Source organism: Carassius gibelio, chromosome A14, assembly GCF_023724105.1.
Source record: "Carassius gibelio isolate Cgi1373 ecotype wild population from Czech Republic chromosome A14, carGib1.2-hapl.c, whole genome shotgun sequence".
Taxonomy (NCBI): Eukaryota; Metazoa; Chordata; class Actinopteri; order Cypriniformes; family Cyprinidae; genus Carassius; species Carassius gibelio.
Genome location: NC_068384.1, coordinates 18,248,471 through 18,273,606, shown reverse-complemented (window position 1 = coordinate 18,273,606; position 25,136 = coordinate 18,248,471). Strand labels below are relative to the sequence as shown.

General features: G+C 37.3%; 2 protein-coding genes across 2 annotated transcripts; one reads left to right on the top strand and one right to left on the bottom strand.

The window, feature by feature from the left end:
- The first annotated feature begins 1,028 nt into the window (after positions 1-1,028).
- LOC128027722 (ADP-ribosylation factor-like protein 9) lies at positions 1,029-4,787 on the top strand. The gene is made up of 4 exons (XM_052615546.1): positions 1,029-1,673; positions 2,581-2,749; positions 3,010-3,185; positions 4,139-4,787. The coding sequence occupies exons 1-4, from the start codon at positions 1,467-1,469 to the stop codon at positions 4,313-4,315; spliced, it is 729 nt and encodes a 242-aa protein (XP_052471506.1). The 5' UTR covers positions 1,029-1,466; the 3' UTR covers positions 4,316-4,787.
- An 8,745-nt stretch (positions 4,788-13,532) lies between these two features.
- Positions 13,533-17,652, bottom strand: LOC128027717 (homeodomain-only protein). The gene is made up of 2 exons (XM_052615539.1): positions 17,229-17,652; positions 13,533-14,019 (listed from the first exon to the last, which is right to left on the bottom strand). Exons 1-2 carry the CDS (start codon positions 17,388-17,390, stop codon positions 13,942-13,944), a joined length of 240 nt encoding a protein of 79 aa, XP_052471499.1. The 5' UTR covers positions 17,391-17,652; the 3' UTR covers positions 13,533-13,941.
- Positions 17,653-25,136: the final 7,484 nt, after the last annotated feature.

The window sequence follows — 25,136 nt, the reverse complement described above, 5'->3', positions numbered from 1 at the left end:
TCAACTCTTCACTGTCTCGCTCCTTCATATGGAAACCTCTAAAGATCTGTTGCCATAATTGTGCAGCATGTAGAACTGTTTATAACATGTTATATGTTTATAACATATAACATTTGCTTTAATACCATTAAAGCAAAACCTTTATTTTGTTTTTTATGCTCTGGTCAGCTTTGGGATTGTGAATTATTTTGCTTTCACAACATGTCTTCTTTCAGACTAGTGAAAAGAAAACATCCAAAATACACATTTAAGTGTTTATATTATTTTTTCTCTGCTGATTTAAATTAATATCTTCAAGAGCTTTTTTTTTTTTTTTTTCCATTCACTGAGCCACAAATCTTTACTTTAGTAGCATTTACATAAACCAAACTTTACAGGTTTATTTTTATCTATATTCTGAAGGTTTTTAAAGAGGGGTTTGTTCATATATCATTTGCTGGATTTATATAAGATTGTATTCCCTTCTCTCAGATTTGAAATGATGAAAAGAGAAATTCAAAATTCCCTCCATTAAAATCTTTAAAATGAGAATTTTGAGCCTGGTATTATCCAATGTTCAGATGTCCGTTCTGATTTCTGAAAATGTGTGCATATTTTATTAGATAAAGCCCAATTTGCATTTTTAAACAATATTTGAGAAAACTACTGCTAAAACAGATGTATTACTTGGAGAATCCACAGTCAGTTCAACTTGCTTTATGTCTTTGTATTTTTAAGTCCTGGTGGATAAAATAAAGAAAAGTTGGACATTTCAATATATGTATATGTGTGTGTGTCAGTATTATCGCCATTGTAGCCTGTTTTTCCCATACAGTAATACTTCAAATGTAGGTATTATTTTAGTAGGTTTACATTATATCTATGCAAAAATCATACATGAACTTGAACAGTTTCCACATTGTTGTCTGTGTAGAACAGCTGATTGTGTTTGCAAGTAATCTACTCCTCCAGCAGGTGGCGCTGCCGCTGCGCGTTCATTGACTCACCGTGTGTTCGAGCGCCCTCTGCTGGACATGTGATGTTGTGCATTACTTGAATCAAACATGTTCACTGCCGAGTGACTCTCAACGGTAGGCTAGTAGTAGGTTAGTAGATGATTAGAGCTTCGACCCCTTTCGGGAGTGATTATTACTAAAGACCAGAATATCCCGCGGTCTGCTGTGATTATTCCCATCTCACGAGACCGCCGCTTTTGTTGTTGATCTCCAGAAAACTAAAAAGCTCGGGTTACACCTCCGTTTTCGTGGGGAAGACGAAAAACTTAATTAAGTGCTTTTAGAATTCTGCAGAAATAATTATATTTTCCACTCACCGGAAATATCGACCTCTGGAGATTCTAATCCACTTGGTGATCCGCGCCGAGGCCCGTATGCGGCGCATCACGTCCGGGTGCATGTGAAAAAAAAGTGTCGCATTTGTTTACACTTTAACCTGATTTGATTTGGAGGCAGGAATTTAGCGTAAACATGCCCGGTGCGCGCGAGATCGGGCTGGTGGGCGCCGCGCTCGCGCTCACGGGAGGCGTCGCGTGCGCTGTGTGTTACCTGAGGAGGAAAACACTTGAACCTGAGAAAACAGAGAAAGAAGGTCTGAACGGGGACGGGAGCAGAGGAGAGCACGTGCATAAAGTAACCAAGACCGACACTGCACTAAAAAAGCCAGTAATATCAGAGGTTTGTAGGTTTTATCCGGCTTTATCATCTCAGTGTTTTGGTTGCACGCGAGGCCTCAAAGCAGAACGTTCTGCAGAAGTGAGAAGAAAAAAAAAAACAGTCCAGTGAAAACAGATGATTTCACCTGTCATCAATAAATATTATTATAATATTTAATGCTAAACAGGTTCTTAATAAATCGTGCAGTCTGTAGCGTATCCTCATAGCAATTCGTCTAATATAATGCTAATGCTTAAACCTGATGTAAATAATAAAAAATGTCATGCAACTTTAATATTTCCCTAAATTGTAATCATTGATAAACATGATCAGAATATGAAATGCTTAAAAAGATACTTTAAGTACATGGAAATAACATTATAATTTAGAATGCTAGATGCAAAATAGGTAAAATATCATGCAACATGAATTCTTATTAAAAAAGGAATAATTCACATAATGCTTGAATAGGATCTAATGCAAATGGCCACATATAATATTATTATATTAAATTTGATTAATATCGTTTTTAAATGTTAATATTTATTAACAGTATAATTTATCTTGCTTAACAAAAGCTTAAAGTAAATACAGTATAAATATAAATACACTACATATCTTTCAAGCTATAAATAATGCAACTTGAAAGTTAATATTACGAAATTAAAATTTTGAAAAGTAATTTTACGAAAGTAATTTTAAAATGTTACATGGGAGTTATTTAAAAAATTCAATCAAAATAAATTTTCATTTGCATTTATGAACACGGTGCATTGATCAAATGAACTGCTTTTGGTTTATTGTATGGACCTCCTGTAGTAAAATCTGTCTCTTCCTGTGTGTCAGTGTGAGATATGAAGCAGCTGTACTCTCTGGTCATGCTCTGATTTCAGTAAAGTAATGTCATGTTTGTTCTCTGTGTTCTCAGCCCAGGACAGCAGGTACTCAGGTGCTGGTACTGGGTCTGGACGGGGCAGGAAAGACTAGTTTACTGCACTGTTTTGCCACTGGCAGCTTGGAACAAGACGTGTGTCCCACTCAGGGCTTCAACGCCATCTCCATCAACAAGGAAGAGCTTCAGATCGAGTTCTTAGAGAGTAAATACAGCTCCTTTACACACACATTGTGATTACTGTAAATAAAAAAGCAGCATGCTGCTTGCTACACCAAACTCATGCAGTAGGTCTGAATCCAAAGGGAATGCATGCATTCATTAAATAAATGCATGCAAGTCGCCTTGGAAAATATGTTAGTAACATCAAAAAAATATTCATTTAATAATTTAAAAATATTTAAAATTAGGTTTTATTTTTGCATCTTGTATATTTAAAAGTATTTGTAAAAATCTGTCATGCAGTTGGAGGTACGGAGAAGCTGCGTGATTACTGGCGGATGTATTTGTGTAAAGCGCGTGTGTTGGTGTTCGTGGTGGACTCGTCTGACCCCGAGCGATTCCCTCTGGCTAAACGTCTCCTGGACCAGCTCCTGTCGGCCGACTCCTGCCTGCCTCTAGTGCTGCTCGCCAACAAGCAGGTGAGAGCGTCTGCTGCATGCGCTCTGTAATCCTCTCTCAGCACGAGCCGTCTGATGGAGTGTGTGTCAGGACCATCTGGACGCTCAGACTTGAGGTTAAGGTGCTGACGCACCGGATGTTCTCGCAAACACATCTGGTGTGACAGACGGGCCTTAGAGTCATTGTGAAAATCAAAATGGCCCATGAATACAAGTTCCTGCTTAGGGGTGTGTAATATTGACAAAAAAATATATATTTTCTGGCGTTTTGTCCATAATTATAGTTCGACCTTTTGCTGAGTGTGTTTTTGTGATCTGATTTTGGCCTGTAGTTGACATTCTGTGCAGTGATGAGTTCACAGCAATTACAGAAATCAACCGGAGATATTTTAATACTTAAATGAATAGGTTACCCAAAAATGAACATTTGCTGAAAGTTTATTCACCTTCATGCCATCCGAGATGCAGATCAGTTTGTTTCTTCATCAGAACAGATTTGGAGAAATGTAGCATTACATCACATCACTCATCAATGGATGCTCTGCAGTGAATGGGTGCCATCAGAATGAGTCCAAACAGCTGATGAAAACATCACAATTCCAGTTAATAAATTAATGTTTTGTGAAGTAAAAATTAAGTTTGTAAAAAAAAAAATCCATCAAAACCTTTTTAACTTGAAAACATGGCTTCTGGCTAGGAGTCCTTTATTCCTAATAATGCTTCCTCCAAAGTTAAATATGGGATCTAGAAGAAAGCTTATAAATTGGCCTTTTCACCCCCATATATTGAATTTTGGGGTCACTTTAATAGGCTACATGATGCAAAAATGTGAGTATCAAGGCCTGTGCATCAATACATGTGGCACACCCCTATTCCTGTTCTTTTTGGACTAATTAATTAGTGCATGTTTTTCTGTTATTAGAAACACGGTCCTGTGTCAGGATCTTACACATGCTTCGCTCTCTCTCACGCAGGATGTCCCCGGGGCCCGCGGGATCACTGAGCTTTACGAGGCACTGGATTTGGGTAATGTTGGCGACGGGCACCGGCTCAGTGTGATCGGTACTCAGATGAAGAAGGGAAAGTCTGGGGCCAGCGCCGGTGTGCAAGATGCCCGTGACCTCATCATAGAGATGATGTCAGATGATTGAACACCGACTACATTTCTTAAAATAGTTTCCTTTGGTCCCAGTTGTGTATGGCTTTACAGTCACCAAAGAGTCTTCAAACCAAATGACAACAAATCAGCCTGTTCTTGTAGTAGAAGAGAGACTAGCTGAAATAGTCTTAATGATACTGAAACATTATGATTGCTATAACTGAGAAAGAAAACCGAGCATTTTGAAAAAGATGCCAGATATGTTTTTCAGTGTATTGCTGCTGCTGTTGTAATTGTGGATTATGGGATGTTTGTTTATGAGTTAACTGATACAGACTTTATGATTGGTTTATGATGTAACTTGCTGACTTGTCAGTAAGAATAGTCTGTAATCCAGATGACTGTTATTTTTATAACTTTTGATCTTTCTGTCTTTAAATGGCTTTTTGTTGCCAGAAATCGAGTGAAGATTTGAGCAAATTGGTAGTTGTCTTTTGATAACCATTAAATATGAATTGAAATGATGAATTGCGTTTGTCATTTTTGTAACAAAAACCCCCTGATGTTATTTTTTAGCATCAGTGACATCATGTTTAGAATTGCTGGAATCCTATTTTCAGTTGTGTTTATGATGTCATGGTATTTCAGACTAATTTCAGCTCTTCTTAGAAGACAGAGCAGGACCATGTGACTTTGATTGCCACAGTAATAGCTTCCTTAGCAACAGGCGGTCTCTGTTGTGACATTTAGTTTCCCAGGATTCCTTTGGGAATGGACTCGGGAAAAGTCTGCTTTTAGAACAAAGCCTAGATGGTCTCGTTATTTTTATTGAATAATATGATTTTTTATTTATTTATTTTTCTATTCCTGAAAGAGCTTGAATTATTTACTTATCCTAACTCCAACTCTAATCCTAAACCCTCCCCTAATACTAACCCCTCCCCATACCTTCTGCTAATCTGGCAGGGGTGCAGAATTCGGAACAACACATTAATGGACATTATTGGGCAATGGTCAAAGTTATACGAAAATAATCTTTTCTCTTTTTATCACCACAAGACGAACAATGTTAAATAATTGATTTTCAAACCTATATTATATGACATTATATAGCATGAGTTTGCAGGAGTTTTAAAACTCCAAAGCAGCTTCTCACCAATTGCAAATTACAAGAGGACTATGCTTCTGTTGTTATCTTCTGCGATGCAGTCTCATGTATGCTGTTAAATAGAGCTCTATGTTCACTGCACTTGAGTACAGCCTTATTGACTCCTCCCCCGATTAAGTTTAATTGTTTATACATTTAGACATTAAAATATACACACGTAAACCTTATTAATATTTTTTTAGGTTTAAAGTTCTTTTCTTTTCTTTTTTTTTTTGTTTCCTTTTCAAAAGTGACACAGAGCTCACTTAAAAAAAAAAAAAAAAAACAGAAATCCTTGAAGGGGCAGGGCATGTTGATGCTATGCAAATTAGCCCTGGTAAGCCCCGCCTTAATGCGGCACCTGATTAAAACAGAAACTTTTCTTTTAAATTGTAATAAGATTTCTCATTACATTTTTTTTTTTTTTACAAAAAAATGTTGATCAAATAAATGCAACTTTGGTAAACATAAGGACCTTATTTAAAAAAAAAATACATAAAACATTTTACCAACCCCACATTTTTTAATGGTACTGTATATGAGGCTCAGGTTTAGCTGTTTCAACTTATATGGATGGAACGTTTAGGTTAATAATGAATGAGCTGTGGTCAGCATTCAGAATTAAGCATGTGACGACTCCTAGTTTGCCTCACACCTTTTAATGGAAATGAGAAAGCAATCCATGATTCTTGCTGTTCATTTCCGGATGCTTTGGGAAATGCAAGTACACGTGTCATATGCCTGAGTCCTTTGAATTAGCAGCTTAACCCCTTAAGTGTCACCCCCCCTTTTTGGGGGTAGAGCTGAAAAGGGCATGTCCAGATTCAAATTAATGTAATTCTGGAACGGTTTGGAATATGAACCTAATTTTGGGCTCGTTTTTAAAAACACACTTGGAAGTTTCTTGTACATGTGGTTGAATAAAGTTGAATAAAATGTAAAATAAAAAAGTTATAGGTGTTTAAGTTTGTTGTAATAAAAAAATAATAATTTAATATTTATTTATATTTTATAAAAAATAAAAAAAAGTATGTGTTGAATTTAATTTCATGTCAAATGAAAAGCCTGAAATCTAAAGAAGTTGTGTTCCAAATTTGACATTGATATCACAAAAAAATGAGGTTTCTGTGTTATTTTTAGTTGCTATACCAACAATGTCCACTAGGTACTAGTCATGCTCCTTGTATGAATTGTAATGGACGACTGATTTGATTTTTTTTTATTCAAACAGCAATAAAACATTCTAGATAGGTTGTAAATGATTTTTTAATCAAACATAGCTACTAGAGTGTTGTTACAGAAACTTCACAAAAAAGTTTATTTCATGTATGATCATACATGAAATTGACATTCATTAAATTTTTTACTGAATACTTGCAACATCAATCATAGATATACAAATATACATATTCAATTCATTCTCAATTTTTTTTATAAAAACTAGAAAAGATGTTTTGTCTGAATTATTGGCAGCCAAAAAAATATAAGAAATATATACTTTCGTGATTGTATATGTATGTATCAGCTTTTTGTAACAAAAGGCAACTACTTTTTTTTTTTTGCTAAATTTTCTTGTCACAAATTAATGAATTACTGTCACTACATAATTTTAAATATAAAACAGTGGTCAAATATAAAAAATACAACCTCTAAGGTCTCCAATGATATATAGTTTGTCAAGATTAGTTTAGGTTTAGTATAGAATATTACGGTTTTAAATATGCAATGGCTTTGGGCCCACCGGTGGGCCAGTGACACTTAAGGAGTTTTAAGTCTGATGCCAAGGAGATTTTATGAGATAGTGGATAAAATGAATTTGGATCTCTGAGTCCAGCTGGCAAGAGTGTTTCCAGCCCTGCTCTTCACCAGAGAGCATTAAAATCACTCTTATAAAAGTCCATGCTGAGAAATATGGATGTGATTATCATATACACACTCCAAATCCTAGTTTCACTTGTTCCTAACGAGCACCCTGTAACACTCGTCCTATTGTCTTATTTGAAAAGGCGGATTTTCTCTGCAATGTCAAACGTTCCCTCTGCAATCTTCCTGCAGGAAAGAGGAAGAGGAGGAGAGGAGAACGATGAAGATCTCCCACCCTTCCTCTCGTGCAGTGCTGTATGAGAACTTTGTCTGTCTAGCGACTTCCAAAACCCGAGGAAGAAGTGCCCAGGAAGTGAAGGAAGAGGTCAAATGAGTACCTGGAAGGAAGATTCATGAGATCTTTCCAGAACTAAAATGAGCTCCTGCTGAGGGGGAAGCCAAAATTCAACATCTGTTTTTGCAGTAGCACTGTGTACTCTTGATTCTTCTGAAATCTTTCTAATATGCTGATTTGCTGCTCAAGAAACATTTTATTTTTTATTATTATAAATGTTTGAAAACAATTGTGCCTCTTCATAATTTCTGTGGAAATTGTCATTTCAAAAGAATTTTTGATGAATAGAAAGTTGAAAAGTACAGCATTTATTTGGTAAACAATTGATGCATTCCCTGTCCCTTTTGATCAATTTGAATGCATCCTTGCTGAATAAAAGTATTAATGTTTTTCTGTAGTTACCCACACTCATTTTTGTGTGAGCTTGACCAGCACGTGATTCCCAGTGTAAGAACGTGGTCGTCTCACCTCGAATCCTTCAGCTGCATCGCCAACCCCAAAACCAAACATCAACTTCACCAGCAAACACACAGGTCCGAACGTACAGGAGCAACATTGCTTTTAAACCTCTAGGCCCGAAAGGTTATTGACTTCGGTCTGTCCTTCTGCTCAGAGTTGAGGTATCCTTGGCCAAGTGTGCTCCTAATATGTCCAGAACTTCTTGGCCATACTCCATTTTATATAGCGTATATTTCTTGGCTTGGGTACCACACATATGTAATCTATATCTCAATGGATAAACTAAAACACCACGCCTTGCAATGCAACTATATAATGTGTGAATCTAATAATAAACTTTGAAGAAGTTTGTGAGCAGACTAAATGCCTTGGACTGAGAATGCTAAAGTTCTGTTGCTTAATTCATGGTGACGATGAGTTTTACATATCCAAGCACCATTCACATTGGCTTTGTGTGTTTGTGACATTCATCTCATATCCAGCTCAAACAGCAAAGATGACACCCAGACTCAAGCTGCTCTCACTGCCCAAACTGATGAAGAACAGACACTTCTAAAACCATTGATGACCAGAGAGTCCAATCTAAACTGTAAGAGACAGATGGGCTTTTCACACTGAGTTTACATATTCCAATCCCCACTTTTAAAGCTGCGGTAGGGAACTTTTGACGCTCTAGCGGTTAATAAACAGAAATGCTTGCGTTTTGCAGAAGAACATCATAGCCGGAGCTACTTCTCTCTGTTTATGTCTATGAAGAATCTCAAAGGTACTGGGTTACTCCGCCGCGGTACCCCCGAAGCAATCTAAAAAATTCAGAATATAAACACGTATTATAGGTGCACCCTAGTGATTCAGGACAAGCCAAAAACACGGTTTGGAAAATGGATTCATGGTGTACTCGCTTATTATAATATACATTTTTCTATATTTTTAACACAAACAAAGTTACGGACCGCAGCTCTGATTGGTTGATTTCTTATCGGGAGCGATGTATTTCTGCAAATGGCAATAGGACCACTGGGAGGAGCCAGAGGAGCTTGATTTTTTTCACAGATTATCTGTCTCATATTCTACTGTCAGGACATAATGACAGGTTTAACAAATATGTAAAAAATATATATTTACAAAAGTTACCTACTGCAGCTTTAACTCAGGGTAAAGGATCATTTCACATTTACAGTATAATTTAGTGGCTGATTTAGCAATGTTTTTTAAGAAAGCAGGATTAGTGCCACATTTCCTGTGTTAACCCTTAACTGAAGTGCCAAACTACAGCATGAAATGACATGGTGTTAGAATGTTACTGCTAGATGCTTAGCAACCGACAAGTGCTTCTTATTAATGTGCTTTGGCACATCAGGGAAAGACGCGTGTTGTATAAACTGTATCGTTTCTGCTTTTGAGGGGAAAAATGTCCAATGGTGATGGAATATGCATCATATGGAGTAAAGAAGAGATGGTTTTATTCGTACCTTTATAGTCCAAAAAGAGAAAAACTTAATAGGAGTCTGCAGTTTATAATATGAGAATGAGCAATAGGCTACACACTCTGCTGAAAAAAACAGCATATGCTGGTTAGGTATGTTTTGATGCTGGGATGCTGGTTTATGCTGATCTGTGCTGGTCCTTTGCTGGTTTATGCTTGTCATGTGTTCGCAAAGGAGCAGCAAATGACCAGCAAAAACCAGCAAATGACCAGCAAAAACCAGCAAAGGACCAGCTAAAACCAGCAAAGGACCAGCTCAAACCAGTAAAGGACCAGCTCAAACCAACAAAGGACCAGCTCAAACCAACAAAGGACCAGCTCAAACCAACAAAGGACCAGCTCAAATCAGCAAAGGACTAGCTCAAACCAACAAAGGACCAGCTCAAACCAGCAAAGGACCAGCTCAAACCAGTAAAGGACCAGCAAAAACCAGCAAAGGACCAACATAAACCAGCAAAGGACCAGCTCAAACCAACAAAGGACCAGCTCAAACCAACAAAGGACCAGCTCAAACCAACAAAGGACCAGCTCAAATCAGCAAAGGACTAGCTCAAACAAGCAAAGGACCAGCAAAGGACCAACATAAACCAAAGGACCAGCTCAAACCAGCAAAGGACCAGCAAAAACCAGCAAAGGACCAACATAAACCAACAAAGGACCAGCAAAAACCAGCAGAGCACCAGCTCAAACCAGCAAAGGACCAGCAAAAACCAGCAAAGGACCAGCTCAAACCAGCATACCAGTGTCAAAACATACCTAACCAGCATATGCTGTTTTTTTTCAGCAGGTCACATGCTGTGTTCGTCCAATCAATAACACTGACACCATAAATATGCAGATAAGAATGTTAACCCCAAGATTACTTTTTTTAAACAGGTTTTAGAATGACCCAGGGTCAACTAGTTCAGCTGAGTGTGATAAGCCCTAGTGTATTAAACATTAAAATGACATATTGTTCACAAGAATTACAGTAAACTATGCAGATAGACCAACCAGAATCAAGTATTTCAAGCCCTGTTTACACCTGGTATTAAGAAGCGTTTATGATGTTGATCTGATCACAAGTGGTCAGTGCAGAGTACAGGTGTAAACGGAGTCTGAAACGATTTGAGCTAGTCCACTTTTTGACCAGTTTTAGAGGTTGTCGAAAATACCTCCAGCCGGATGGTTTACGTAGTGTAGATGCTCATGTGGTCAAATGCGTTTAAATATAGCCTTCTCTATGCCTACTGTCATAATTGTTAAACATTAAATTTTACAGTAAACAGTACATTTACTTTGGGGAAAAAGTAAACAGCACAATGTTCTCCTACCATTCCAGATTCTAACACAAACCCACAGTGTTCGGCATAGTTTTGCAGGTATTGGAGTAGAAACGAGAGCTGCTGTTTTCTGTCGTCTCTTTTTGCGTTCATAAGTATAGTGTGCAAACCCATTTCACAATATTAGATCGAAAAATCAGAAAAGGCCCATATATATACACCCACACATAGCTGTCGGTCACCCTTTCAGTTGTTTTAGTTGGTAGGCCTACAGACATGAAATCTGTTTGGACTCCCAAGTGTGGATTGATTCAGCCGTCTTTGGCTTCTCTTGAGCAAGAAATGCCACGGCGAGTGCTTGGATCTAAGATTTATCCACTCCTAAAGCCCTCTCTAAAGATTACATCCCAAAAAGAGAACCAACATGGCAGGCCCGAGAAAACAAGCCAGACCACAAAGCAGTCACAGTGTGCAGTTATTGTATTTTGGCACTTTCTCACCACCTTCCTTTTCCTCTTAGGAGCTTGTTGTTGCTCGGTTGAACTCTCATTGCTTTCGCTCTGGTTTTCTAAACACGGTCTCAGATTTTGACTGGGGACTACTTTTGAATGAAATTTAAGGACCACATTATTCTTAGCCTGCTGCCAAACCTGCCTGGCTCCTCAAACAGGACTCAAACAGTGTTTTACGCCTATAGTGTTTCCAGATTCTCTTGGTCTAGACGCTGCCTTTACTGAGAAAACGCTGCAAGGGAATCTGTGGTTATCAGCATCTGTATGAACATCTGTGCAAGTTCTCTTGCCTGTACTTTCATTCTACACATTCAATTAGATTTCACTTAAGGTATTTCAGTAGTTCAATTGCATATTGTATTTCCAGTAACAAAAAAAAAAAACAATAAACAACCAATTTTAAAAAAGTAACCAGGGATGCTTTGATTCTTTAATTGCAAATGAGTTGTCAGTAACTCAAAAACTGTCACATTTTCGCATGTGTTCGGACCCTGTCCACTTGCTCATGTCACAACAGAAGCCAGTTTGACCTCAGATCAGATCATCTTTTTCCTGCTGTGCTCTCAGAGTCTTTCCTGTTCCCATGATCCTCCTCTAACTCTCTCTCTCTCTGACCCATGGGTGACAGATTCTACTTGTGTCTGTCGAGTTGTTGTGGTAACACACAAAGCCATTCAGATTCAGTAAACAGATCTAGTTCCTCTCACTGTATAAACTCAAACTCTGAGTCAGAACCACGTCAGACGGATTTAGATGTGAAAGATTCATGTGTAAATGACATCAGACATCAAACGGCGGAGCTATTCCAACTTACAGTCAAGCTTAAATTGTGGTTCTGCTGCGTTGATTCGAACCTATTTTGCAATCCAAGTTTTTATTATTATTATTTTTCTGGTTGCACTTTATTTTACAGTATGTGTACTTACATGTACTTATAGTGTACTTACAGTGTATTTATCTAAGAAAGTTCTGGTAACACAAGGTAACTACATGGGGTAGGGTTAGGTTTAGGGGTAGGTTCAGGGTTAGTACCTAGTTATTACATAGTTATTGTAATTACTATAATAAGTACATAGTATGTAAATGGGGAACAGGACTGTAAAATAAAGTGCTACCATTTTTCTTTTTAATGTGCTGCAGAGATTAATTACAACAAGGTAGCCCAAATAGATCCTCAAACCAAGACCAAAAACAACAAGACTTTGGATTATTGTGATGTTTTTATCAGCTGTTTGGACTCATTCTGATGGCACCCATTCACTGCAGAGGATCCACAAGTGATGCAATGCAAAATGTCTTCAAATCTGTTCCTATTGACAAACAAACTCATCTACTGTTCATCCTGGATGGCCTGAGGGAGGATGTGGATGGAAAACTATGTATTACAATGAAATGAAAATATATAACGTAGATGAAGAGAACCCCAATAGTTAATCAGTCACTGCTGTGATTTTGAGACACACTAATATACCTCTTTCTCTCTCTCTCTCTCCCTGTCTTCAGATATATATATTTTAATATCTTCCGGGATATGCCAGGAAGTTTGCTGTAGTGTGTTTGTGTTCAGCTCAGCATCTGCGCTGCAGTCAAATGAATGTTTGTTTTTCCATTGAGGGTGTGGGATGTTTTTTCAAGCCCCATTGCTCAAACACACACACACACACACACACACACACACACACTCGTTTACCACTGCAGTCAGCTGTGCTCTGCCAACCATTTAAAAGTTTTCTCATCTGTCCATCCTGGATTTGTTTAAAGATTTAAATATTTGATCAAATACTGCCATCAGCGTTTGAGTCCGTCTGATGCTTCTCACTCCTTTCACGTGGACTCTATTGTTTAGTCGATTCTTTCACCATCCTTGTCATCAGGATTTCATTTTAAAACCTTTTTGTTTTTTTCTTTTCTCCTTGATCTGTTTTAGTTTGTGTCCAGGTTTTCAGATGCGTTCAGAACCAGCTGTTTTTCTCAGAAGTTGCCCTTTCATAGATTACTAACTTAAGTTAACTTTGGCATGGTTCTCCAATAATTTTGATGAAGAAATAAATATAGAAACAATCCGTCAAACAGTAATATTAAATAAAATAAATGTAACATATACATACTGAGATCTTTGACTTTTTTGATAATTGTAATATTGATTATGCGAGCAGAAACATTACTGAGATACTTCTAATAGAGACAACTGTGAGATTGCTGTGGTCTATTTCTGTAGGAGAAAAACCGAGAAGCAGAGGACATCTCAATTTGTTCTCAATTTAATCTCAGTGTCTAGCACAAACAATCGAGATGATAAAGATTTATAGTTCAAGGTTTATAAATAAAGATATAGATCAGGTGTAACTCTGATGTTTCTCAGCTCTATGATGATCCTCCTAATGATATAGCTCTATACTGATCATTAAACACATGTAATCAAACCCTGACATACAGATGTAATTCTTTATATACAGATGCTTACATTTAGTTTCTTTACGAACATTATACAGTTATGGCAATAAAATATATGACATACATACACTGCGCTTTGAGCAAAAGTTTGACTCATATCGGTCTTCAAACTTCAGAAAGCATCCTCAAATAAGAAAAGAGAGAGCGAGATAGTCTACAGAACAAACACGGGAGCAGAGAGAGAAGAAGAACATCTTCCGTCAGTCCTTCACTGATCCCAGTTCAGCAGGGAGACCTTCTGCTTTCCTCCACTGAGCATTTCGCATCCTGAACCATTTCTACAGGAAAGAGAGAGAGAGACAGAGAGAGAGACAGAGACAGACAGACAGAGAAAGAGAGACAGAGAGAGAGAGAGAGAGATATTAGACTGACTGTTAATCAGGAGATATCACATAATTGCAGAGATTTTATTACTTCTGAAGAAAATTGTACTGTTGCTTGCAATAAGTTTTCGATTTGTGTGTTTACATGTACCATTTTTTGTCAATTGTCAATTGATTCAAGTGTTTCCATGCTTATTGTTTTCCTGTTGATCTGATTGTTTCTGGTCCTCAGGTCTAAATTGAGCTCAGATCAAGCTCAGTCAGATCAAGTGAAGTGTTAACATGAAGCCTTTTCAATCTTATTAAGCCATCAATCTATAAATGGAGTATTTGAATGCGTTATCCAAATCTTTTTCAACACAGGTGAAGAACTGACTAAATATTTCACTTCTACACACTAATCTTAAACTATCCCAGAGAAACAGACAGTTGCATAACAGCTCTGAGGTACAATGATCTTTAACACTCGCATTGCAACACACTTGCAAAACTGTCAGTGTTTTACATAACTAACTACGAGAGTATAAATAGCTCTGTATAAAATCTCTTTATTTGGTAGGGTGATTATACATCCACTTTTTCCCTATTTTTAAACTCCATAAAATGTCTTGGTTTTGGCTTTGTTGTCCTTATTTTTTAATACCTGTTAAAGGTAACGACTGAAAAGCAGTTTGACCAATTGCATGCAGGCATTGTACATAATTGACCAATCATGGCATAATGTATGAGGTAGAGAAACCATCAATAGGAAAACAAAGCCAAAACACAGACATTTTAGGCAATTTAGAGGCATCGTCACTCTACTTTTGATAGTATTTTGTTTGTTCACCTGAAAAATACGCCACTATGTCAAGAACAGCAAACACTGTGTCAACTGTATTTCTGTGTTTGTGCTCACAGCAGCGCCGCTCATCTTCAGCTCACAGGTTTTAGTGCAGCATGGGTAGTGTTTGGCTCAGAGTCAAATTCTACACATGCTTCACTAAAACCAGTGCGGTTGTAGTCCACTCATCACTAACCCACAGTACACACAGAGTCTGTTTACTACAACACAGCAAGCAGGCATGACCGGTTTACAGAGATAGAGAGAGAGAGAGAGTTGTACACCTGTTCCTCATACCGCACCCTCTGTGTTCAAGTTTTCTTAGCATTAAAATAATGCAAAGTGGTGATTCATTTTTTCCCTGGGTCATATTTGCCTATAAAGCCATATGAGGCACTGCGCTTAGCTTTCAAAGTGAGATTTTCATGACAATTTTGCACATTTCTCACAAAGGATCTTATATTAGGGTTATTGTTGGTCTTAAAAATAATTAATTCGCCCTTCCACAAACCGGCAGACCTTGTAAATGTCTTACGTCGGAGCAGAAATCAGAATCCTGTTATCTTCCTCTGTATTTTTGTCTGGTTTTCCAAATCGTACATCAACATTAACTCCTTAAATCAAGATGCATTTAATTAAGATGCAAAATGAAAATAAGAAGTCTAAGAAAGTGTTTTCTCAAACAATTAGTAAAATAAAGTTAAGTTAAGATCAAAACAAGAACCAATCTTTACTGTCACTTTCATTTAATTTAATGCATCCGTTTGACTAAAATAATTACTTTCTTTCCAAAACCCCCCACTTCTGTAATATTGTATATTAACTATGACTTGGGGAGGAGTGAATACACTTAAGTACACTATTCACACACCCCGAAAAGGGTGAATTGCTAAGCCTGTTCTATTGTGCAGGGTGGTTCATCACAAAGGCGTTCACATTTTGTATAAATGCACTTGGTTTTTCACAATCATAGTGACAGAAACAGACCAGCCTCAAGATGGAATGTGTTTCCAGTAACATTCTTCTAAACTTAACACTGTCATCATTAGAAGTGTTCCTCGTATCTATTAGAGACGCATTACAGCATTACTAATCTGAGGCAGAAGTATAAATCTGCCTTAACTTCTCCATTACATCATGACTCCTATGTGGGCTTTTCCTTTGAAAGAGTGTGTTTAGAAATCAGACACAATGCGTTTGAACACGTCGACCGTATATCCGTAAGAGGGAAGGCACGTCCGGAGGTGCTCCGGGTCGGCTATTGTGCTAAACACTTTGTTTATGGTCAGTGTCAGCTCTCCGTTCACATGCCTTTGGCTTTTAATGCTGTCAGTGTGTTATTTTGAGCTGGTGACAGCAAAACAGGAATGAAGACAATGCAAGAGAGGAGCTTGCATCAAGGGTAACGTGGCTTGGTTAAAGATCTCATTCATGTGTTCACTGAGAAGTTGCATGTTCCCATCCTGGAAGGGTTGATCTATGAACTATCATCGTGCAATTAAGAGTTTTAACCTCCAGAGCGACTCAGTTTAAGTAAAGTCATTTTGAGCAATGAAAAACACCTCTTTAACATTTATTGTCGTCATTAACTTTCCCTGATCAAATAAAGCCAGGCAGGCTGTTATGCAATAAAAGCTCAAGAACCATGTCGACTGAAATAAAATGCACCCTGGACACACATCATGACAAGTTTTTAACTTTTGTAATTACACTGAGATGTGAATGCCATGGTAAAGTAGTATATATAAATATAAAGCATCCCAGCTAACAAGAATACGTACGCTAATGTTCACATTAATCATTTCTCAATGGTCTCAGAAAATTAAATGTTGTTAATAAACTGATTGTTTTCTCGGTTATTATGTCAAAGTTAGAGAAAACATTAAGGGAAGGTTCAATTTGATGGTCCTTTTTGAAAGGTGCATATTACATTATTTCATTACATTTCCAATAAATTTACATTATTCTTCTTATTGAAAAATATTTTTATTTTATTTATAAGCAGCCTATATTATTGTATATTATGTATCAAAACTGTTTATATATATATATATATATATATATATATATATATATATATATATATATATATATATATATAGATAGATAGATAGATAGATAGATAGATAGATAGATAGATATAGATATATAGATATATAGATATATATATTAACTATAATATCACAGTCAGGTTTTGACATTAAAAATAGTAATGCGCTTGCGATTCCAACACTAATCGTATTTGCTTGTTTGTATAGATAGATAGATAGATAGATAGATAGATAGATAGATAGATAGATAGATAGATAGATAGATAGATAGATAGATAGATGGAGCTCACCGCTGTATCCTCTTCGCTCAGCCCACACTCCGCAGCGATCAGCATCAGTGTGGTGAAGTCGGGATGTTTGCTGACCTTCGTGAAGTTCTCCTCCAGAACTCTAATCTGATCCTCCGCTAAACACATCCCGAACATCGCCACCTCGTTTCCGCTCGCGCTCATGTTTCAGCTCCAGACAGACAAACGGGAAACTAATATCACAGCTCGACTAATGTCAGTCTCGGGGAGTCATGCAAATAAAGTCCAAAGTCTGCAAAAGAAGCGTCAGCCTTCACGAGGAAATGCTTTGGAAAAGAGAAAACACACAGTCAGTGTGAGATGCGCAGAGTGGAGTCCGCTGACGCGTGTGCACGCCTCTCTTCAGGGGCAGCTCGAGCGTGTACTGTACCTGACGATGGCCAAACTCCATCTGCTCTGCCTCTGATCATTCACAGCATTACGTAATACGCTCCGGGTGACGTCACAGCGGGGCTGAAGCCCGACAGAGCTCTTTAAAGTACCTCAGACAATGAAATCATACAGTGTTTAACTCATAAAGCTGTCAAGAACATGTCCTGGCCATTTCACCTCAACATAAATAAATAAATGAAATAATAAATAAATGTTGTATTTATTAGGAATATTAATAAATAACGATAAAAGCACCTGTATTATTATTGTAATTATAATTATTATTATATTTAATGTATTTAACATATTTATATAATGTATTAAAATATTTAAAGTAGAATAGTATAGTAGTGTACTTTGAAGTATACGTAATTTTTTAATACAATCAGATTTACAAACATTTAGTATTACAGATTTAATGTAGGCTATTTAATATATTTATATTGATTAAATGTATGAATAAATTCAATATAGTAGTATAGTAGCTTGCTCATGTGTTATGTGAAACTCGTGCGGGCTGTGCAGCAGTAATTTCAGCAATTTGATTATATCTATTCTGTACAAAAACATTCTGTGACATGGTACTTTGATTGATTATCTTCCTGTCTCTCAAACATCTCAGGTACTAAATTCAACCCCCTGGGTGTTTTGGCAGATGTGTTGGGTATTTCTCCATCAATGATGGGAATGCAGTAGTTTACAGTACTTGTGTTGTGCTTGTGAAAGCCATGACCGTGAAGAATGCTGAGCGGTGAGTTCTGTTAAAACAGAAACACCAGTCTGTCATTTACCAAAAACACATTTCAGCTGTAGAGGATCCTGCGGGCGTTTGTCAGAGAACTCAATGGAAGGGAGGTTTCTGTGGAGGAGGAGAGGAAACGGGGAACACAGATATCCAGACTCCCACAAACAGACCACTGGACCCTCTGGACTGATTATATATCACTGTATACATGCTACACAGCCCCTATAGAGTAAACACACACACACACACACATCCTCACTCTGTAGAGCTGCATTATCTCAGCAGTCGTAACTTATGTAAAATGTTGGAGATGTTTAAAAGAAAGAATTTTCACACAATATGCTTTTCAGTGCTGCTTTCATGATGATATATCTAACATCTATGATGTGATTTGATATTCTCCTGTCAGAGTCACCTGCTCAGGTGAAAGAAACACAGTTGATAGTGTAACACAAGACTCTTGACACTTCCAGGGAACTACAATAACCTTTTTTATTTTTTTAACCTGTAGTGTTATTTAAGCATTATTATTAAGATTTAATAATTTTAGTACTTCACCTTATTTAGTTAAGTTAGTTTCAGTGTTATTTTAATATGATTGAGATACTATGATGGTATTTATGATATTTTTTAATTAGCTTTTATTTAGACATTTTAATTTTAGTTAAAGTTTTAGTATGTGTTTTTGTCATTTGTATGTTTGTTTGTTTTCTTTTATGTCCATACTGTTTTCATTCAATTTAGTTTTTATTTGAGTCATTAAATGTTGCCTCGCTTTTAGTTTTAGTTCAGTTTGTTTTAATTCAAGTAACAACAATCTTTGATCGTTTCAGGTTTAACAATAATAACCCTGGCAACATTTCACATTTTGAAGTTCTTTAAGGTTTATGTAAATAAATAATATGTATATATTTGCATATGTTTTAATAGTTTGCATTTCAGTTCTAATAATTCTAGTTAAGAATCTAATTCTCTTTAGGATTAAATTGTGTTTGCACAGAAGCAAGTCACGTAAAAATCCATCACTGTTTAGCATTTTCATGACATTTTAATGTTACTTATTCATAATCTGAAAAGACACATAGGAAGTTCACAATGGTGAATTGTTATGTAATTGAAAGCTCTCATTTCTGGTTGCTAGGGTGTCCAGGATTGTTGTTAGGTGATCTGTATGATGTTTTAGATCTTGCTTAGTATTTGTTTACTCACTCAACTCCAAAAAGCCCAGGTGTGTGAAATATCAATAGCCATGCTTGCCCCCAGTGATCAGCTGCATTCATACTTACACTGTTAAATGCAAATGCAAAGCTTCGAGAAACTGGGTCATGAAACAGAAGCTCGTCCTTCACTTTTGTGCCGAAACAAAACAGAATCAATGCAGGTGACTCAAAATACTGTCTTTTATTTCTATGGCATTGAGTTTTGTATTGATTCCTGCCCTTTTAGCATCATTTCTCCACCTCCTTTAACCCTAAGTGTTTTTCTGTTGCCCGAGGAGAGGGTGTTGGGTTTGAATGACTCACAGTTTTGTTTTCTGGAGCTCTTTGAGAAGGTTTGGGTAACAGTGTCCATACCTGCTCCTGTGAACACAGGCACTCAGTCGCTCACCTGGAGGGCTGTTTTCTGCTCACGCTCTGAAAAGCCCTGTATTTAATGAGAGATTTTCATAAGTCAGAATGCTGTTGAACTCGTGATACTGTGTTATTAGGTATTATTGTATTTACTGTATAAGGGTGGAGAGGTGACATGTTTGGATAGGGAGGAGATCAGGTGTGGACGTCCAGGATGAATCTTTAGCAATGTTAGTTAGAGAGAAGATGACTTTAATCCGCTGTGTTTAGTCAGCAGGGTGGAGAACAAGAGCACATATACAGCACATGGTTTCATACCTGATTATATAAACAACAAACATTCAGACACAATATAGTGAATATAAAGGTGTTTGAACTTTGAACTGAATCTAATGCCTTGAGGATAACATGTGCCTCAGATAGATCAGTTGAATTGTCTGGTTGATTTATCTGCCAATATGTGGCCAATTTTAATATTTGTATGGATTTTGAGTAAATAAAGCGTACAATTAGCTTTCATTTAATTTCAGGATTTTTATGTATCATGTATAATGCATGTATAATGTAGAAATATCTATAAATAAAATATAATTAATAAACAGACGTATATTAAATATCTATAAATACAATAAATATATGATTCAGCCAATATTTTTTAAATTTTACTGTTTGCATCAGCCAATAATAATGCACACATTTGACTTTTAAGTAAAGAATATGATTTCTAAATATGTATAAATTATAATTAAAATAAAAAATATTATCATTTAATTTATGAATATCTACAAATAAAATGCATACTAAATAAATATGATCTTCTGTCTAATATAAATGACAATATTTATCAGTGTTAATTAATAATCAAATTTAATAATAATTTAATTTCTAACTGATTATTAACACAGAATTGAAACCACACAGACTTTACATTTTTAAGTTCTTTTTCATATTAGCATTTTTACCAAACACTGAGAAGACGAGAAGGAATGAGCTTTTGTTGCTTTACCCCTGACTTCATTTTTCTTTCTTAATGGACAGACAGGATTCCTGCTTGCTGTGCCTTTTTAACTTTAGTTCCAGTTTTAAGAAATGTGCCAGAGATAGATGGATTTAATTGATACAGTGTGTGTGTGTGTGTTTGTGTGTGTGTTATTGTGCATGCTGGCTGAAGGCATCAGGATATCATATCAATAATAACATCTGAACAGAGACTGACATTACAGCTCCTGTTAATGTGAGTGTGTATTACATGGAGAAAAGACCTATATGTGTCTAGATTCGAGTTCTGGTTAATTTTGTAAGATCTTGAGTGAAAACAGATCCAGTATCAGCAGACCTCCATCCAAAGCTCGGCACATTTCAACACCATTGCAATAGCTTTCACAACACCGAACGCATGCCTGCCCTTCACTTACATATTTTGATTAGCTTGATTTCCACCAAGACTGCTTTTCAGTTTAGTTTAACGTGTTACTATTGTTTAAATCCATTCTGCAAAACCATTTCTCCCAAAACCAACACAGAAAATACATGCATAAGCCCAAGTAATAATATTATAATCAATACTATAATCAATATAATATCATTATTCAACAAAATAATAATAATAATAATAATAATAATAATAATAATAATAATAATAATATGAAACCTTGATTGTACAAAAAAAGTAAATTTCTTAAAAAGTAAATGGTATTTAGGATGGGACTCAGAAACTGAACACACGTCTGACCCTTCACTTATGAAACATTTCAGCAATTTTGCTCTGAATAAGACACTTGTACTTTGTTTAATTTAAAACATTTTACCTTGTTTAAATCTGTTCCACAGATTTCCCCCAAGACCAACACAGAAAATGCATGTCTAAATAAAAACAAAAAAATTAAAGAATTATTATAATTAATATAATGATATCAAATAAAAAGAAGTGTTTCAAAACCTTGAGAGTCCACAAAATTAAGTGGTTTATGTGTGAACAAATATATATATATCACTTTATATCTTTTCTATTCTATTCAGGTCTTTTGTCCTGATGATTGACATGTAATGCGTAAACAAACATGCGTGTGTACGCGTGTGTACACACAGGTGTGTGAATGCATGAAATGTTTCTGAAAAACACTGATCAGGAAGAGTCAGTCAGTATGCGGATAAAGATCGATAAACAACACTGAGCTGAATAACACACATTTATTTAGTAAATACTGTGGAATTGTATAACAATTTAAAACAACTGCGTTTTATTTGAATATATTTTAAAAGGTAAAAGCTGATTTTTCAGCATGATCCTTCAGAAATCATTCTAATATGATTTGCTGCTCAAGAAACATTTCTTACTATTAGGCTATCGGTTGAAAACAGTTGTGCTGCTTCATATTTTTGTGGAACCGGTTACATTTTTTAAATGTCTTTACTATCATACTCTTAATAAAAGTAGTAATTCATCTCTTACATAATAGAAAAGATCAAAAATATACTGTAAACAGATTCCACTGTGGATCTGAAGATGATTATAAATGAAACCACTGACATATGTGTTTTTATATTTTTAAAGAGACAGCAACATGTTTACTGAACCCAGATCGGCCTATTGTGAGGAGTACCGCAGTCTCCCCCGTTTCCTGTCAAACAATGCATATTGTGCTCAGACAGGAAATGCCTCCATGATCTTCTGTGGCCTGCGTACATTTAATGCATAAAAATAAGCATCTATGTGTGCGTGTGTGTACATACAACAGAACAAAATATGATGCAAAATGTTCCAAAGAATAATTACAGCGATCTTGGTGCAAGTCACGCTGTAACCAAAGCACAAGACGAGAGCCATGGAGACGAGAAACATGCTTGGATCACGTAAAGGGAAAATGTGGTCATTTATCTGGGCAGGAGGAAGCTTGTGACATCATTCTCACAAAATATCATTTCAAGAATTCTGTAGTGGAAAAGAGACACTGTGTGTGTGTGTGTGTGTGTGTTCAATCTCTGCAGGAGAGGACACGTGTTCCCATCTACACCGGCCAGGAGTGAACCTCGTATTGTGCGTTCACGAACAATTCACAATTCATCAATCCTTTACTTTTACTATTTAAATCCAAAAGTATCCTAAAGGTCAGTTTAAGCCCAAAGTGTACTTCAGTTTCGACACAAACGCTAAGCATATGTAGGCTAACAATGAACTTATTTTATAGGCTACGCATGAATTACAAATTGGGAAACTCTATTAAATTTACAGGACCTTCATAAAATTGAATAAAACACACCTGGTGCAGAATCATATCTGAATTGTCGTGTGCGCAACACTGGACAAGGATGAAACTTTCATGTGCGCAACATGCTTTGTACACACTTTGAAACAACAAACCTGGATAGTCCACTTTGAGGACAAACTAAGTGCAAAAATAAAATATATCAAGGGGCATGTGCGAGCTGCATGAGCCCGTGGGGTTAAAATGTGGCCGAGTTCAAAAACTTACCAGAAAACCAAAACCAAACACTATAGAATACAAAAGACATGTACGTATAGTTTTGAAAGGGTCAGATTTCTTTGGTTATTTCAAATATGAAATTCACTCCTAAGCTTAGTGAACCGTTTTGGAGAATTTGATGTTTCCCCATTCAGAGAGATAGGAGCTGCAGTTGGATGCCCAAGAGCCGTTTCAAAGATGGCCGCAGAGTGACATGACTTGTCTTCAAGAGACTTTGGCTTTACGTAAGACCTTAACATTTTCATCCCACATTCCCACCATCTGCAGGAGAGCAATAATCATTTTCGGACATGGTTACTGTGAAATCCACAGACTGTGGTAAAGCTTGAGGGTCATTTGGATCTCAATGACGCGCAGCACGAGAAAGCCCTCGTGTTTATCCCGCATCCTGCATGACTGCACCAGTCGACCCCAATCTCACTCTCAACACAAACTCTCTTGATGACACTGCTTTACATGGGAAATATAAAGCTAGATTCACTTTCGTCCTCATTAAGACTAAACGAAAGCATTTTGTTTTCATCTCTGCATTGTTGCTCTATTATTAGACGCTTTTAAGAACAAGAAACAAGAAGTGTGTTGCTTGCACTCCCCTTTGATTATTATCATTAAGAATAAGAGTCATTCACACACCCACACAGGAAAATCCCTGTTAATGGTCTCATTTTAGATATTTAAGATATTTAAAAAATGTTAACAGTTTTGACCCCAGACCACAAAACCAATTGAGCTTTACAGAGAGCCTCTAATACCACAACCAAGTCCCAGGGGGGAACACGGGACCGTACTGGAGGACTCAGCCTCAGCACACACAGCGGAGGAAACATGTCACTAGGGGGTGTCTGCTCACTGACTGGCCAACCGAGGGGGACATGGTAGGCCGCAATGGTGGAGTGGGTCAACCCTGCAGAGATCCTGGCTTGTACAACCTCCAGAACTGTACCAACTGGGCAGTTAGCTGGGTCAAGCTGGCAGTCTCTGCACCATGAGGTGAAGAGTTTCCACCTCGGGGCGTACAGTTTCCTCACAGAGGGAGCTCTGGATTGGAGGATGGTCTCAACCTCGGTTGAGAGACCGGATGCTATGAGCTGTGAATGGCAGAGAGGCAGAGAATGCCTCGGCCAAGTCTGTCCCATAGCATCCAGTCCCAGGGGAGAACCAGAGGGGACACTGCGATGTCTCTTGAGTCACAAAGAGGTCTACCTGAACCTGAGCTTGGCCACCGCGCAAGTAACAACCTCCAAAAGCTCCTCATACCAGGGTGAGTGGGATGGCGATTCCCCTTCCCCATCTCCCCGGGGGGAAGAAACCACGGAGCATGCTTCCGATCCCAGGGATTGGGCACCGGATCTGGCAGATGAGGAAGGAGATAGGGACTTGCCCATCTCCATTCCCTCCATCAGATCCTCGGCAGAAGCGGGGCCAGACCCGATCTGGAATCGCCCTTCAAATGCTTTGTCTTCACCTTGCTCTTAAGACATATTTTGGAGCTTATAGGAACAAACTACACCAAACGGGACTCACAAGACAGACTGATAACATGCACACACAGAGCGCTTGCTGAAAGACGAGAAGCTGATGCCAGCTGCACAGCTAGAGCTTTTACAGATTCCTGGTCCCTTACGTCACCCCACCCGTGATGTCACACCCTTCCATTGGACATACTGCACACGATATTTAGAGTCGCTCATGCTAAAGGTGTTCCCCATAGGAACTG